The 13,193-nt window shown below is 42.3% G+C and overlaps 1 protein-coding gene across 5 annotated transcripts in view; it reads right to left on the reverse strand.

Moving 5' to 3' along the window:
- The window catches only part of epb41l4a (erythrocyte membrane protein band 4.1 like 4A), a 374,673-nt gene that overhangs the window by 209,233 nt on the left and 152,247 nt on the right, over positions 1–13,193 (reverse strand). For all 5 annotated transcript variants that reach the window (XM_041186876.1, XM_041186875.1, XM_041186874.1 and 2 more), the window contains exon 5: positions 11,679–11,730. In XM_041186876.1, the coding sequence (XP_041042810.1) occupies positions 11,679–11,730 (52 nt within the window). The remainder of the gene's footprint in view (positions 1–11,678; positions 11,731–13,193) is intronic.

Raw genomic sequence — 13,193 nt, forward strand, 5'->3', positions numbered from 1 at the left:
AGCTGTCTCACAGGCTTGTCAAGCAACAGCCTGACATAGTCATTCTCACTGAATCATACCTTACAGATAACGTCCCAGACATCACCACCCCTGGGTATATCCTGTCCTACCAGCAGAGGTGGCAGCACAGTGGTATACAGTTGAGAGGAAGTTGCCCTGGGAGTCCTCAACATAGACTCCGGATCCCATGAAGTTGCGTGGCATCAGGTTAAACATGGCAAGGAAACCTCCTGCTGATTACCATGTACCGCCCTCCCTCAGCTGATGATCAGTGCTCCTCCATGTTGAACACCACTTGGAGGAGGCACTGAGTGTGGCAAGGGTGCAGAATGTACTCTGGGTGAGGGACTTCAATGTCCATCACCAAGAGTGGCTCGGTAGCATCACCACTGACCGAGCTGGCCGAGTCCTAAAGGACATAGCTGCTAGACTAGGTCTGCGGCAGGTGGTGAGGGAACCAACAAGAGGGAAAAACATACTTGACCTCATCCTCACCAACCTGCCTGCCGCAGATGCATCTGTCCATGACAGCATCAGTAGGAGTGACCGCTGCACAGTCGTTGTGGAGACAAAGTCCCACCTTCGCATTGAGGATACCCTCCATTGTGTTGTGTGATACTACCACCACACCAAACGGGATAGATTTCGAACAGATATAGCGACTCAAGACTGGGTATCCATGAGGCGCTGTGGGCTATCAGCAGCAGCAGAATTGTACTCGAACACAATCTGTAACCTCATGGCCCAGCATATCCCCCACTCTATCATTACCATCAAGGCAGGGGATCAACCCTGGTTCAATGAAGAATGCAGGAGGGCATGTCAGGAGCAGCACCAGGCATACCGAAAAATGAGGTGTCAACCTGGTGAAGCTATAACACAGGGCTACTTGCATGCCAAACAGCATAGACGGAGCTAAGCAATCCCACGACCAATGGGTCAGATCTGAGCTCTGCAGTCCTGTCACATCCAGTCGTGAATGGTGGTGGACAATTAAGCAACTCACTGGAGGAGGAGGCTCCACAAATATTCCCATTCACAATGATGGGGGAGCCCAATGCATCAGTGCAAAAGATAAGGCTGAAGCATTCGCTACAATCTTCAGCCAGAAGTGCCGAGTGGATGGTCCATCTTGGCCTGCTCTGGAGGTCCCCAACATCACGGATGCCAGTCTTCAGCCAATTCAATTCACTCCACGTGATAAAGAAATGGCTGAAGGCACTGGATACTGCAAAGGCTATGGGCCCTGACAATATTACGGCAATAGTACTGAAGACTTATGCTCCAGAACTTGCCGCACACCCTAGCCAAGCTGTTCCAGTGCAGCTACAACACTGGCATCTACCCAGCAGTGTGGAAATTTGCCCAGGTATGTCCTGTACACAAAAAAACAGGACAAACCTAACCCAGCCAATTACCGCCCCATCAGTCTACTCTCCATCATCAGTAAAGTGATGGAAAGGATCATCAACAGTACTATCAAGTGGCATTTGCTTAGCAATAACCTGCTCACTGATGCTCAGTTTGGGTTCCGCCAGGGCCACTCAGCTCCTGACCTCATTACAGCCTTGGTTCAAACATGGGCAAAAGAGCTGAACTCCCGAGGTGAAGTGAGAGTGACTGCCCTTGACATCAAAGCATCATTTGACCAAGTGTGGCATCAAGGAGCCCTAGCACAACCGATGTCAATGGGGATCAGGGGGGAAACTCTCCACTGGTTGGAGTCATACCTAACACAAAGGAAGATGGTTGTGGTTGTTGGAGGTCAGTCATGTCAGCTCCAGGACATCACTGCAGGAGTTCCTCAGGGTAGTGTCCTAGGCCCAATCACCTTCAGCTGCTTCATAAATGACCTTCCTTCCATCATAAGGTCAGAAGTGGGGATGTTTGCTGATGATTTCACAATGTTCAGCACCATTCACGGCTCCTCAGATACTGAATCAGTCCATGTCCAAATGCAGCAAGACCTGGACAATATCCAGGCTTGGGCTGACAAGTGGCAAGTAACATTCACACCACACAAGTGTCAGGCAATGACCATCTCCAACAAGAGGGAATCCAACCATCACCCCTTGATGTTCAATGGCATGATCATCACTGAATCCACCTCTATCAACATCCTGAGGGTTACCATTGACCAGAAACTGAACTGGACTTGCCATATAAATACTGTGGCTGCAAAAGCAGGTCAGAGGCTAGGAATTCTGCGATAAGTAACTCACCTCCTGACTCCCCAAAGCCTGTCCACCATCTACAAGGCACAAGTCAGGAGTGTGATGGAATACTCACTACTTGCGTGGATGAGTCCAGCTCCTACAACACTGAAGAAGCTGGACACCATCCAGGACAAAGCAGTCCATTTGATTGGCACCACATCCACAAACATTCACTCCCTCCACCACCGACACACAGTAGCAGCAGTGTGTATCATCTACAATTTGCACTGCAGGAATTCACCAAGGCTCCTTAGACAGCACCTTCCAAACCCACAACCACCACCACCTAGAAGGACAAAGGCAGCAGATAGATGGGAACACCATCGCCTTAAAGTTCCCCTCCAAGACACTCACCATCCTGACTTGGAAATATGTTGCCGTTCCTTCACTGTCGCTGGGTCAAAATCCTTGAACTCTCTTCCTAACAGCACTGTGGGTGTATCTACACCACATGGACTGCAATGGTTCAAGAAGGCAGCTCACCACCTTCTCAAGGGCAACTAGGGATAATAAATGCTAGCCCAGCCAGCAATGCCTGCATCCTGTGACTGAATTAAAAAAATGTGTTGAACTTCTCAATCTTCCCATTCTTATGTTCAGTAGCATGTGGCACTGGGGGGTAAATCCTGAGATAACTGCCTTGAGGTCCTGCTTTTTAACTCCCTTCCTAACTCCTGAAAATCTGCTCTCAGGACCTCATCCCTTTTCCCAATATGCCACTGGTCCCAGTGTGGACCACGGGCTTGGATTTTCATCCTCCCCCAAAAGAATGCCCTGCATCTGCTCAGTGACTTCTTTTACCCTGGCATCAGGGAAGCAACATACCATCCTGGAGATACATCTGCAGCTGCAGAAACACCCGTTTACTCTGCTAACTATGGTATCCCCTACCACTATAGCATTTCCATTCTTCCTCCTCCCCTCCTGTGCAGCTGAGCCATCTGTAGTGCCACAAACTTGGCTCTTGCTACAGTTCTCTGAGGAACCATCTCACTCACTAGTGTCCAAAATGAAAAAACGGTTAGAGAATGAGATAGCCTCAGGGGATTCCTGCACTACCTGCCTGTTTCTCTTAGATAATCTGGTGGTCAACCATTCCCTCTCTGCCCGCGCATTTCTTAGCTGTGGTGTATCATCTCTCTAGACATGCATTCCATGCAATCCTCAGCCTTGCAGATGTACCACAGTAGCTCCAGCTGGAGCTCAAGTTTCTGCAGCTGGTGACAGTTCCTGCAGGTGTAGTCAGCGAGGGCACTTTGTGTCTGCACAACTTCCCACATCCCGCAGGATGCTCATTCCACATGGCCGAGCTGCACTGACATACCTTAAACCTTATATAAGTACAGTATAGTACAATATAACTTGCCTGACAATCACCAATCGTCTCCTCTGTGCTGAGTCTGGTAAGGCCTATACTTACCAACCAATCAATTTACTGGACTTCTCTGACATCAGTTTTAGATTTTATCTGTAAACTCCTGGCTCTCTCTCTCTGCTGCTTTATGGACTCCTATGACATTCAATCAGCTTCTTCCCCTGTAGTAAAGTAAGAGCCAGCTACTGGAGGCTAAGGAAAGATAGAAAATGAAAAGGGCACCTCCTGCCCCTCTTCAACAAACTCCACCTTAAGAACTCTAATGCACCCAAAGCAGCACTCCAGTGCAGATGAATTTTCAACCCATAAGTATTTTTGTTAGCAAACATAACTTAGAGCGTAGCATTAAAAGCATCATAGCATGAAATCCTGAAAATATTCAAAGTTCAACAAAGTGTTCACATGCATCGGATCATTGAGTTATAAGGACAGACTAAATCATTTCCACATTGGGAAAATCAGGCCTGAGATTGAACATGATCCAAGTTGTTGAAATTAAGAAAGTCTGAGCGGATGAATGAAAAGAGGAGGGGGCTTGTAAGGGAGGTACTGCAATAATCATGGATGATTTTAATCTCCATATAGATTGGATGAATAAGATTGGCAAAGGTAGCCTGGAAGATGAGTTCATGGAGTGTTTTCAGGACAATTTTATAGAGCAGCACATTCTAGAGCCAGCGAGCAGGCTATTCAATACCTGTTAATGTCCAATGAGACAGGATTAATTAATGACTTCATAGTAAAGGAGCCTCTAGGTAGCAGTGATCATAACATGATTTAATTTTACATTCCGTTTGAGGGTAAGAAGAGTGGGTCTAAGATTAGTGTTAAGACTGGCTAAAATCAACTGGGAAATTAGGTTAAAGGGTAGGACAGTGGAAATGCAGTGGCAGACATTTAAGGAGATATTTCATAATACTCAGCAAACATACATTTCAATGAGAAATAAAGGCTCTAGGAGAAGGATGCAGCATCCGTGGCTAACTAAAGAAGTTCAAGGCAGTATAAAATTGAAGAAAAAGCTTACAGTACATGCAAAGATTAGTGATAGGTCAGAAGATCGGGCAGGATTTAAAAACAAGCAAAAATTACTAAAAAAGGGAGAAATTAGAGTATGAGAGAAAGCTAGCTAGAAATATAAAAACAGACAATAAAAGTTTCAACAAGTATTTAAAAAGGAAAATAAATCATTAAAAGGAGCGTTGATCCTCTAGAGAGTGGAAATGGGGAATTAATAATGGAAAATAAGGAAATGGCAGAAGTGTTGACTGTCTTTACTGTAGAAGACACAAATAATATCGCAGAAATTCTTGTAAATTAAGGTGTGAAAGGGAAGGTAGAATTTAAAACAATTACATTCGCTGGGGAAACAGTACAGAGTAAACTATTAGAACTAAAGACTGACAAGTCCCCAGACCTGATGGCCTACATCGTGGACTGAGAAAACATAGTAAGTAGCTCAGGAATCAACAAAATAAATGACACTTGAGGAATAAGCCTGTAAATACAAATTATCAGATTTGTGACTCAACATAGATTACAAGAATGTAGGTAAAGGCAAGATGAAAATAGTTTGTATGCTTTACCCAGACAACCATTACATTTGTTGAAACACCTTCAACACAGAGAAAACATTGTGTGATTGCCAGCTCAGGCTCTCTGATCTCTGAGTGAAATGACTTTTTAAACATAGTAGCAAGTTATGAATGAATTACTTTTTAAAAGTTTATTTTTAAATATCCTACTGTCACTATAGGTTCTATGCAACGTAGAGTGGGTCAATGGGCATGGAAGTGCCAAAGCTTGGCAGTGGAGGTACGAGGGGTCATAGAGGTTCGGTGGAAAGACAGAACTCAGCATGGGGGGCAAGCGGAAGACCTTTTGAACTTGCCTGTGGAAAGGTCCCATCATACAGACGAAGGCTCATGACTCCTGAAGAGACCGTGAATCTTCACTTTTTAAAGACCTGACCTGATTTCTTGAGAATTGCGGAGGAGTAGGACATTCCTATCTCTACAATGGAACTGGCCCAGGTAGGGAATGCAAGGTGTGGCCTTTTGACAGGAATCAGCCAGTACCTTTTAAAGGCACTCCTGGAAATCAGACAGCCAGGGATTGGGTTGGGAATCCCAGAATCGGGATCTGCCCGCCATTGTTAAGGGCTCCTCAATCATCTTGGTGAAAATCCAGGGCCATTGCCTCAGGCACATTGGTGCTAGCCATTCCCATAAGCACCTTACATTCAGGAGTGTGTTCTATACTTAATGATATGACAGCATAACTCAGGGAAAGAGGTGGAGGTGGTGAATTAATTGGACTCCATATCATGCCTTTTTGCTTCTCCATCTTTCTGAGGGTGGATTGAATCACTTTACATAAGAGCATAAGAAATAGGAGCAGGAAGAGGGCCTTTGGCCCTTCAACCCTGCTCTCCCACTCACAAGATTATAGCTAATATTCCATCTTGCCACATTATCCCCATATATCTAAATTCCCTTGGTGTCCAAGAATGTGTCAATATCTGACATGAATATACTCAATGACTGAGCATCCACAGCTGTCTGAGGAGTGAATTCCAAAGATTCACAATTCTTTGAATGAAAAAATATCGCATCATCGCAATCCCAAATGGCCAACCTTTTTTCAATTCTTTCACAGGATGTGGGCATCGCTGGCTAGGCCTGCATTTTTATGGCCCATCCCTAATTGCCATTGAGAAGGTAATGGTGATCTGCCTTCTTGAACTGCTGCAGTCCATGTGGTGTAGGTACACCCACAGTGCTGTTAAGGACGGAGTTGCAGGATTTTGACCCAGCGGCAGTGAAGGAACAGCGATGTAGCTCCAAGTCAGGATGCTGCGTAAGACTATGTCTCCTAGATTTAGAGTCCTTAGCCACAGAAAACATTTTCTCAGCATCTACCTGTCAAACCTCTTAAGAGTCTTATATATTTTAATTAGATTATCTCTAGGTCTTCTAAACTCCAAAGAGTAAAGGCCTAGTCTACTTAACCCCTCTTTATAGGATAATCTCATCCCAGGAACAAGTCCAGTGACCCTTTGATGCCCTTGTCCCTCAAGGGCAAATATGTCATTCCTTAAGTAAGGGGACCAAAACTATGCACAATACTACAGGTGTGGCCTCACCAATGCAGTGTATCAATGTAGTAAGGCTTCTTTACTCTTATACTCCAATCCTTCTGTTACAAAAGCCACCATACCATGTGCCTTCCTAACTGCCTGCTATACCTGCAAGCTAAATTTGTGATTCACATACAAGGACACCCAGGTCCCTCTGAATGCAAACATTTCCCAGTCTCTCACTATTCTAAAAATATTCGGCTTATTTATTTTTCCTACCAAAACAAGTAACTTTGCACTTCACCATATTGTATGCCATCTGCCATATTCTTGCCCACTCACCCAATCTATATCTCTCTACAGCCTCTTTGTGTCCACTTCGCTGCCTACTTTCCCACCCAACTTTGTACCATCAGTGAACTTAGATGTGTTGCACTCAGCCCCCTCAACTAAGTTATTAATTTAGATTGTAAATAGATCCTTGCGGTACCCAACAGTTACAGCCTGCCATCCCAAAAACATTTACTTGCACTCTTTGTTTTCTGACCATTAATTCCATTACCAACCAACCCTCAATCCATGCAAATATATTAGCCCAAATCCCATGAGTCCTAATCTTGTGCAATATGTAAGAAATCACCATATAATAGTTTTTTAAATCCTAAGAAATGTATTGAATATTATAAGAATAGCTCTCACTCGCTTATAAAGGGTGCTCCAATAGCAGCTTCCTGGACTGACAAACACAAGACATCAAAACAGTAGTCAGCTTGGCCAAGGGCATGTCTCTAGCACAAGTGCTGAAACAAGGTATTGCTAATCCTGATAGATGGTGGGAGGTGACCTTAGGACCCATATATAAACTAACTTCTGAAGATTAAGCAGGACATCCAAGCAAACAAGATGACTTCGGGGCCTTCCAATTGAAATAGGAGGGACTACCTTGATTATCTGCCCGTTGTCAAAGGGCAATTGATTAAATGATTGGCATACGCCTCCCAGAAATAAGGCAGACAAATGGACTCTCAAAAGGGGAAAAAAAACACTTTAGATGGAAGAAAGCTTCTCGAGGTTGACTGATGATGGTGCCAGCCTTACACCTTGGTTAGTTCAAGGAGACTTTAGACAGAGGAGAGCATTTCAAAGTTACCCTTGCTAGCTTTGGGCTAACACTTCGGCTAGCTCGAGATGACTGAAGAAAACAGAAGGAACTGCAATTTCTAATCCTCGCCTAGCTAAAGACATGGAGTTTCCTGATATCTTAGCCGACTCGAGGGGACAAAGAACAACTGCAGTTTAGCAAACAGACAAGAGACTGTCACTTCCAGTCATGAAGATCAGCTTCATTCATTCATTTGTCTGATCCGGGACCATTCTGACGAGACTGCAAGTGTCAGCCATGGAGATCTGCCTATTTAACTTATGTATCATATCTAATGGATGCTTCTTAACAAACTACCTTAAAATCACGTATGAATTCTCGACTGCCTATTTTAGGCAATTTGTAACTCCCAAACCCTAAATCTTACCAATATCCTCGAATACCACCTTATCAAATGCTTTTTGAAAATCCAAATACACTGCATCCACTGGTTCCCCTTTATTCATCCCAGTTGCATCTTCAAAATGCCAACCGATTTATCAAACTGATTTCCCTTTCACAAATCCATGTTGACTCTGTTTTATCATATTATGATTTTCTAAGCACCCCGGTACCAAGTCCCTAATAATAGATACTAAAATTTTGCTTAGGATTGATGTTAGGCTAACTGGCCTACAGTTCCCCTTTTCTCTCTTCTTCCTTTCTTAAATAGTGGAGTTATGCTTGCCCTTTACCAATCCTTGGGAATTGTTGGAGAATCTAAGAAATTCTGGAAGATCAAATCTAAAGCATCCACTATCTCCACAGCTATCTCATTTAAAACCCCAGGATGCAGATCCAGGGGATTTGACACCATCCAGTTCAATTAATTTCTGCAGTACTATATCATTATTTACACTGGTTTCTTTTAAATTCCTCATTCTCACTAGCTGCTTGGTTCCCCATTATCTCTGGAATTATTTTTGTGTCTTGGAAGATGAAGACGGATATAGAGTAATTATAGACTGAATCATAGAATAGTTACACCACAGTGGGTGGCCATTCAGCTCACTGTGTCTGTGCTGGTTTGCTAAAGGTGCCACTCCTAGTGACCTTCTCTCGCTAGCCCTACACATTCTCCCTTTTCAGATATTAATCCTATTCCCTCTTGAATGCCTCAGTTGAACCAGCCTCCACCATGTTCTCAGACAGTGCATTCCAGATCCTAAAATTCACTCACTGTGGAAAAAGTTTTTCACAGTTTAGAAAAGCTCAATGCAATCAAACAGAGTCAACATGGTTTTGTGAAAGGGAAATCATGTTTGACAAATTTGCTTTGGGGATATAACAAGCAGAATTGATAAAGGGGAACTGATAGATGTAGCATACTTGGATTTCCAGAAGGCATTCAATAAGGTGCCACATAAAATGTTATTGCACAAGATAGGAGCTCACAGTATTGGGGGTAATGTATTAGCATGGGTTGAGGATTGGTTAACACACAGAAGACAGAGAGTCGGGATTAATGGGTCTTTTTCAGATTGGTGAGACATAACTAGTGGAGTACCACAAGGGTCAGTCTTAGGACCTCAATTATTTACTATCTATATTAATGACTTGGGGGAGAGGGCAAAGTGCAATGTATCTTAATTTGCTGATGATACAAAAATAGGTGGGAGGGCAAGTTGTGGTGAGGACGTAAGAAATCTGCAAGGGGAGATAGAAAGGTTGAGTGAATGGGCAAAAACTTGGCAGATGGAGTTTAATGTAGGTCAGTGTGAGGTCATGCACTTTGGTAGGAAGAATCAAAAGGCAGACTATTATTTAAATGGAGAGCCGGAGCGAGGACAGGCCAATTAATATTACTGGTTGACCCCAGTAATATTCCGGTTAATATAGAAAATTCCGGTTGGGAGAATGCCAGATAACAGAAATTTCATAGTGCTGTTCATTCTGTTCATAATGATGGTCATACAGTGAATTGTAGTTTTAGGCTATTTTCAGAAAAGCAGAAGCCCAACATTGCTCGTTTAAAGCAAGACTGAGATTCGAAGCATGTGGTAAGTTGACCAGAGGAAAGAATGAGAGAATATGAGGATTTAATGACTACTTAAGCTATGAATCTTCAGCATCAAAAATATCTATGCGACGAATTTCGAACTGGCCAAGGGTGCAATATGGATTTCAACGAAACTGAATTTTAGATAACTGATGATCAACATGATACTGCCCAAGTCAAATCTCGCCACCTTAAAGATGTCTAAGACACTTCATGGGTCAAACAAAGCAAATCCAGGAAAATACCTGTAGGTGATCAGGACAAGAAAGCATAGATTGAAGCAGCACATAGGTGCTGTAATGAAAAGATATGAGGGTTGGTTTTGTGGAAGAATCAAATCAAATGCCCTGAAGGATTTTCTCATCCAAACCCGCCTTGATTGCCATCAATTTTACCTACATTAACCATGATACTGCATCAAATATCCTGTCATGTTTCAGACTCTTTTGACTTTTTTCACCAAAAGGACTTGGAAAAAGACTCACTCTCAGTGTTGTGTATTCATGCAACTTAAAAAAACCAAGGTCTGAAGAGGTAGTTAAGATGTGAATTAGTTAGTGCTGCTATTGTTACTGTATAGAACATAAGTAATAATCAATTTGTCAGGCGATGGAAAAGCACTTTACTCCCTATGGCTTTGGCAGTCTTTGATGATGGGAGATGAAGGGAGCAAGGCATAGAGGTTGGAAATTTTGGAAAAAGGAAGAAGGTCAGGTTTATTAAAGAGAAAATGTTGAGGCTTTTCCTTGAGGTAAAGTGGTTAGAAATGCTGAAGGATGGTTAAAAACCTTGTTTAGGTCAATCAGGATATCCCATTTACATGGAGTAGTTCAGCATGTTCTTTATTTTGTCTTACTGCAGATAAATTGCACACATTAAATTAAGTGAGCTTGATCAGAATGGAGGTTCTATAAGTTTGCTTTACTGCGAAAGACAGCAGATTAATAATTCACATCTGGCCTCATTTAATTCACGTGCTTGCTTAGCCAACATTGAAGCCATACACTAAGATAAAAGCAAAATACTGCAGATGCTGGAAATCTGATGAAGAGTCATACGGACTCAAAATGTTAGCTGTATTCCTCTCCGCAGATGCTGTCAGGCCTGCTGAGTTTTTCCAGCTATTTTTGTTGTTGTTGAAGTCATACATACTATTGTCACCACCTAATTTACAAATAGGAATAAAGCATACTTTGGCAACTCGCACAAAAGGTGTTTAGAGTGCTAATGAGAAACAGACTTGCATTTATGTAGCACCTGTCACAACATCAGAATATCCTAAAACACTCTACAGCCACTGAAGTACTTTTGAAGGGCAGTTACTGTTGTCATGTGGAAAATACAGAAACCAATTTGCGTCCATGCAAACTCCCACAAACAACAAGGTGATAATGACCTGCTAATCTGTTTCTATGATGTTGATTGAGGAGTAAATACTGGCCAGAGCTCCCCTGATGTTCATCAAAATAATCTTTTGGGATCTTTTACGTCCACCTGCCAGAACAGAATGGGCCGCAGTTTAATGTCTGATCCAGAAACACAAGACACTAATTCTGAGATTTATGGTAGGCCCAAGTATGTAACATTCACAGTGAAGTAATTTGAATGGCTCAGGTCAATAAACTAATTTGTCATAAAAAGTTTGCCAGAAGACTGATGTGTTATTTTTCACATTTCATTGAGCCCTCAACATATCAGTTCATTTATTGTGAGGATAAAAGTCAAAATGATCTGCATTGTTTTGGTCATGTGGTGCAAGGAGGCTCAGAAATACACAAAGGCAGCAGTCCCTAAGCTGTCCATCATGTTAGACTGGCACTGTAAAGGAGCAAACGTATGGTCCGAGAATTGATTGAAGCATTACTCACTGTTTATGAGGTCCTTGTGTTCTGCAAGGGTTTTTGTGGGATCCAGCCAGTACTGTGTAAAATAAACAGTTGCTGTTAGAACAAATCAGTTGTGTCTCATTTAGATGGATTCATTCAGCAATTCAACTCCCATTGTCAGCATTATCATATACTCTGATTTATTTAGATTTGAAATATATATTAGATTCACATATAAATAGATTCAAGACCTTTATTGGCAGGGTGTGTAATTAAATCATTTTTTCCTTCTTCTCCTTTCTCAGGTTTCCCCACACTATCCTGATGGAGCAAGTGGACAAAAATCCTCTTTCACCCCATTTTTAAAACAATAGAGTCCTTCTCTCATCAACAAGAACCTGTATCAATAGAGCCTCTTTAAGGTATTAAAATGTAAAATGCTTCACTGAGGCATTATAACACAAAATATAACACGGAGCCACATAAGAAGATATTAGGGCATGTGACCAAAGCCTGGTTTTAAGGAGCATCTTAAAGGATGAAAGCCAGGTAAAGAGACAGGAATGTTTATGGAATGAATTCCAGTGCTTAGTTCCCAGGTGCTGAAGGCAGGTCCACCAATGGTGGAGTGATTAAAATTGGGGCTTTAGTCACAGGAGCACAGAAATCTCAGAGGATTGTGGGCTGGAGGAAATTACAGAGATGGGGGATCAATGAGGCCAGAGAGGGATTTGAAAATAAGGATGAGACTTTTAAAATCAAGGCTTTACTTAACCAGGTGCCAACGTAGATTAGTGTTACAACCAGGTGAGAAGGGATGAACTGGCTCTCCTGTTTTCCTCCTCGGATGGTCACAACAAAGGCTTAAATTTATTTTTTTCATGAGGATATGCCTTTTCCAAATTAGAATGTATTTAACTATTGTTACGGTACCAGCTGATGTTCATACAGGACAAGTCAGATCACAGAGTGAAACCTGGCTTGATAGATGCTAACTTTATTTTTTTAAGAAATCATGGAGCTAAGTTGCTGAACAAATTCACAGGAGTCTGCTGATGAATTTGAAACAAAAAGAATAAAATATTTATTAAACAAGAAAAATGAACTATATTGCACCAAACAAAAAGGTTGTAAAGATCTCAGTACAAATATAAGAAAATGATTCAAATATTCATGATTCCTCCACCCAAGCTATCTCTTTACAGACACGTATAAATTCAGAAAGATGAAGCAATTCCCCATATCAATGTTATACTTTCATATTCAGAGTAGGTATACAGTACATGTGAACCAATTGGCGAACTGTGGCCAGGCACACCACACTCCAAAGTAAATGACAGATGCGACTAAATCAAGTTCTATGAATTTTTCAACAACTCACCCAGACGTTTGTTACACTGTGAGCCAACCAGTCTCACTGAAACTCTGTCTTTCTCACAACGGTTGCCAATCTTCACATTCAAAGAACTCGCCTTGGAATTCTCTCCAAACACCGCTCCCACTTGGACAGCTTCAACAAGGATCCACCTCCAGGGTTTCAATGTCGCCTTCTGAGAT

The sequence above is a fragment of the Carcharodon carcharias genome, chromosome 4, assembly GCF_017639515.1.
Source record: "Carcharodon carcharias isolate sCarCar2 chromosome 4, sCarCar2.pri, whole genome shotgun sequence".
In the NCBI taxonomy this organism is placed as follows: domain Eukaryota; kingdom Metazoa; phylum Chordata; class Chondrichthyes; order Lamniformes; family Lamnidae; genus Carcharodon; species Carcharodon carcharias.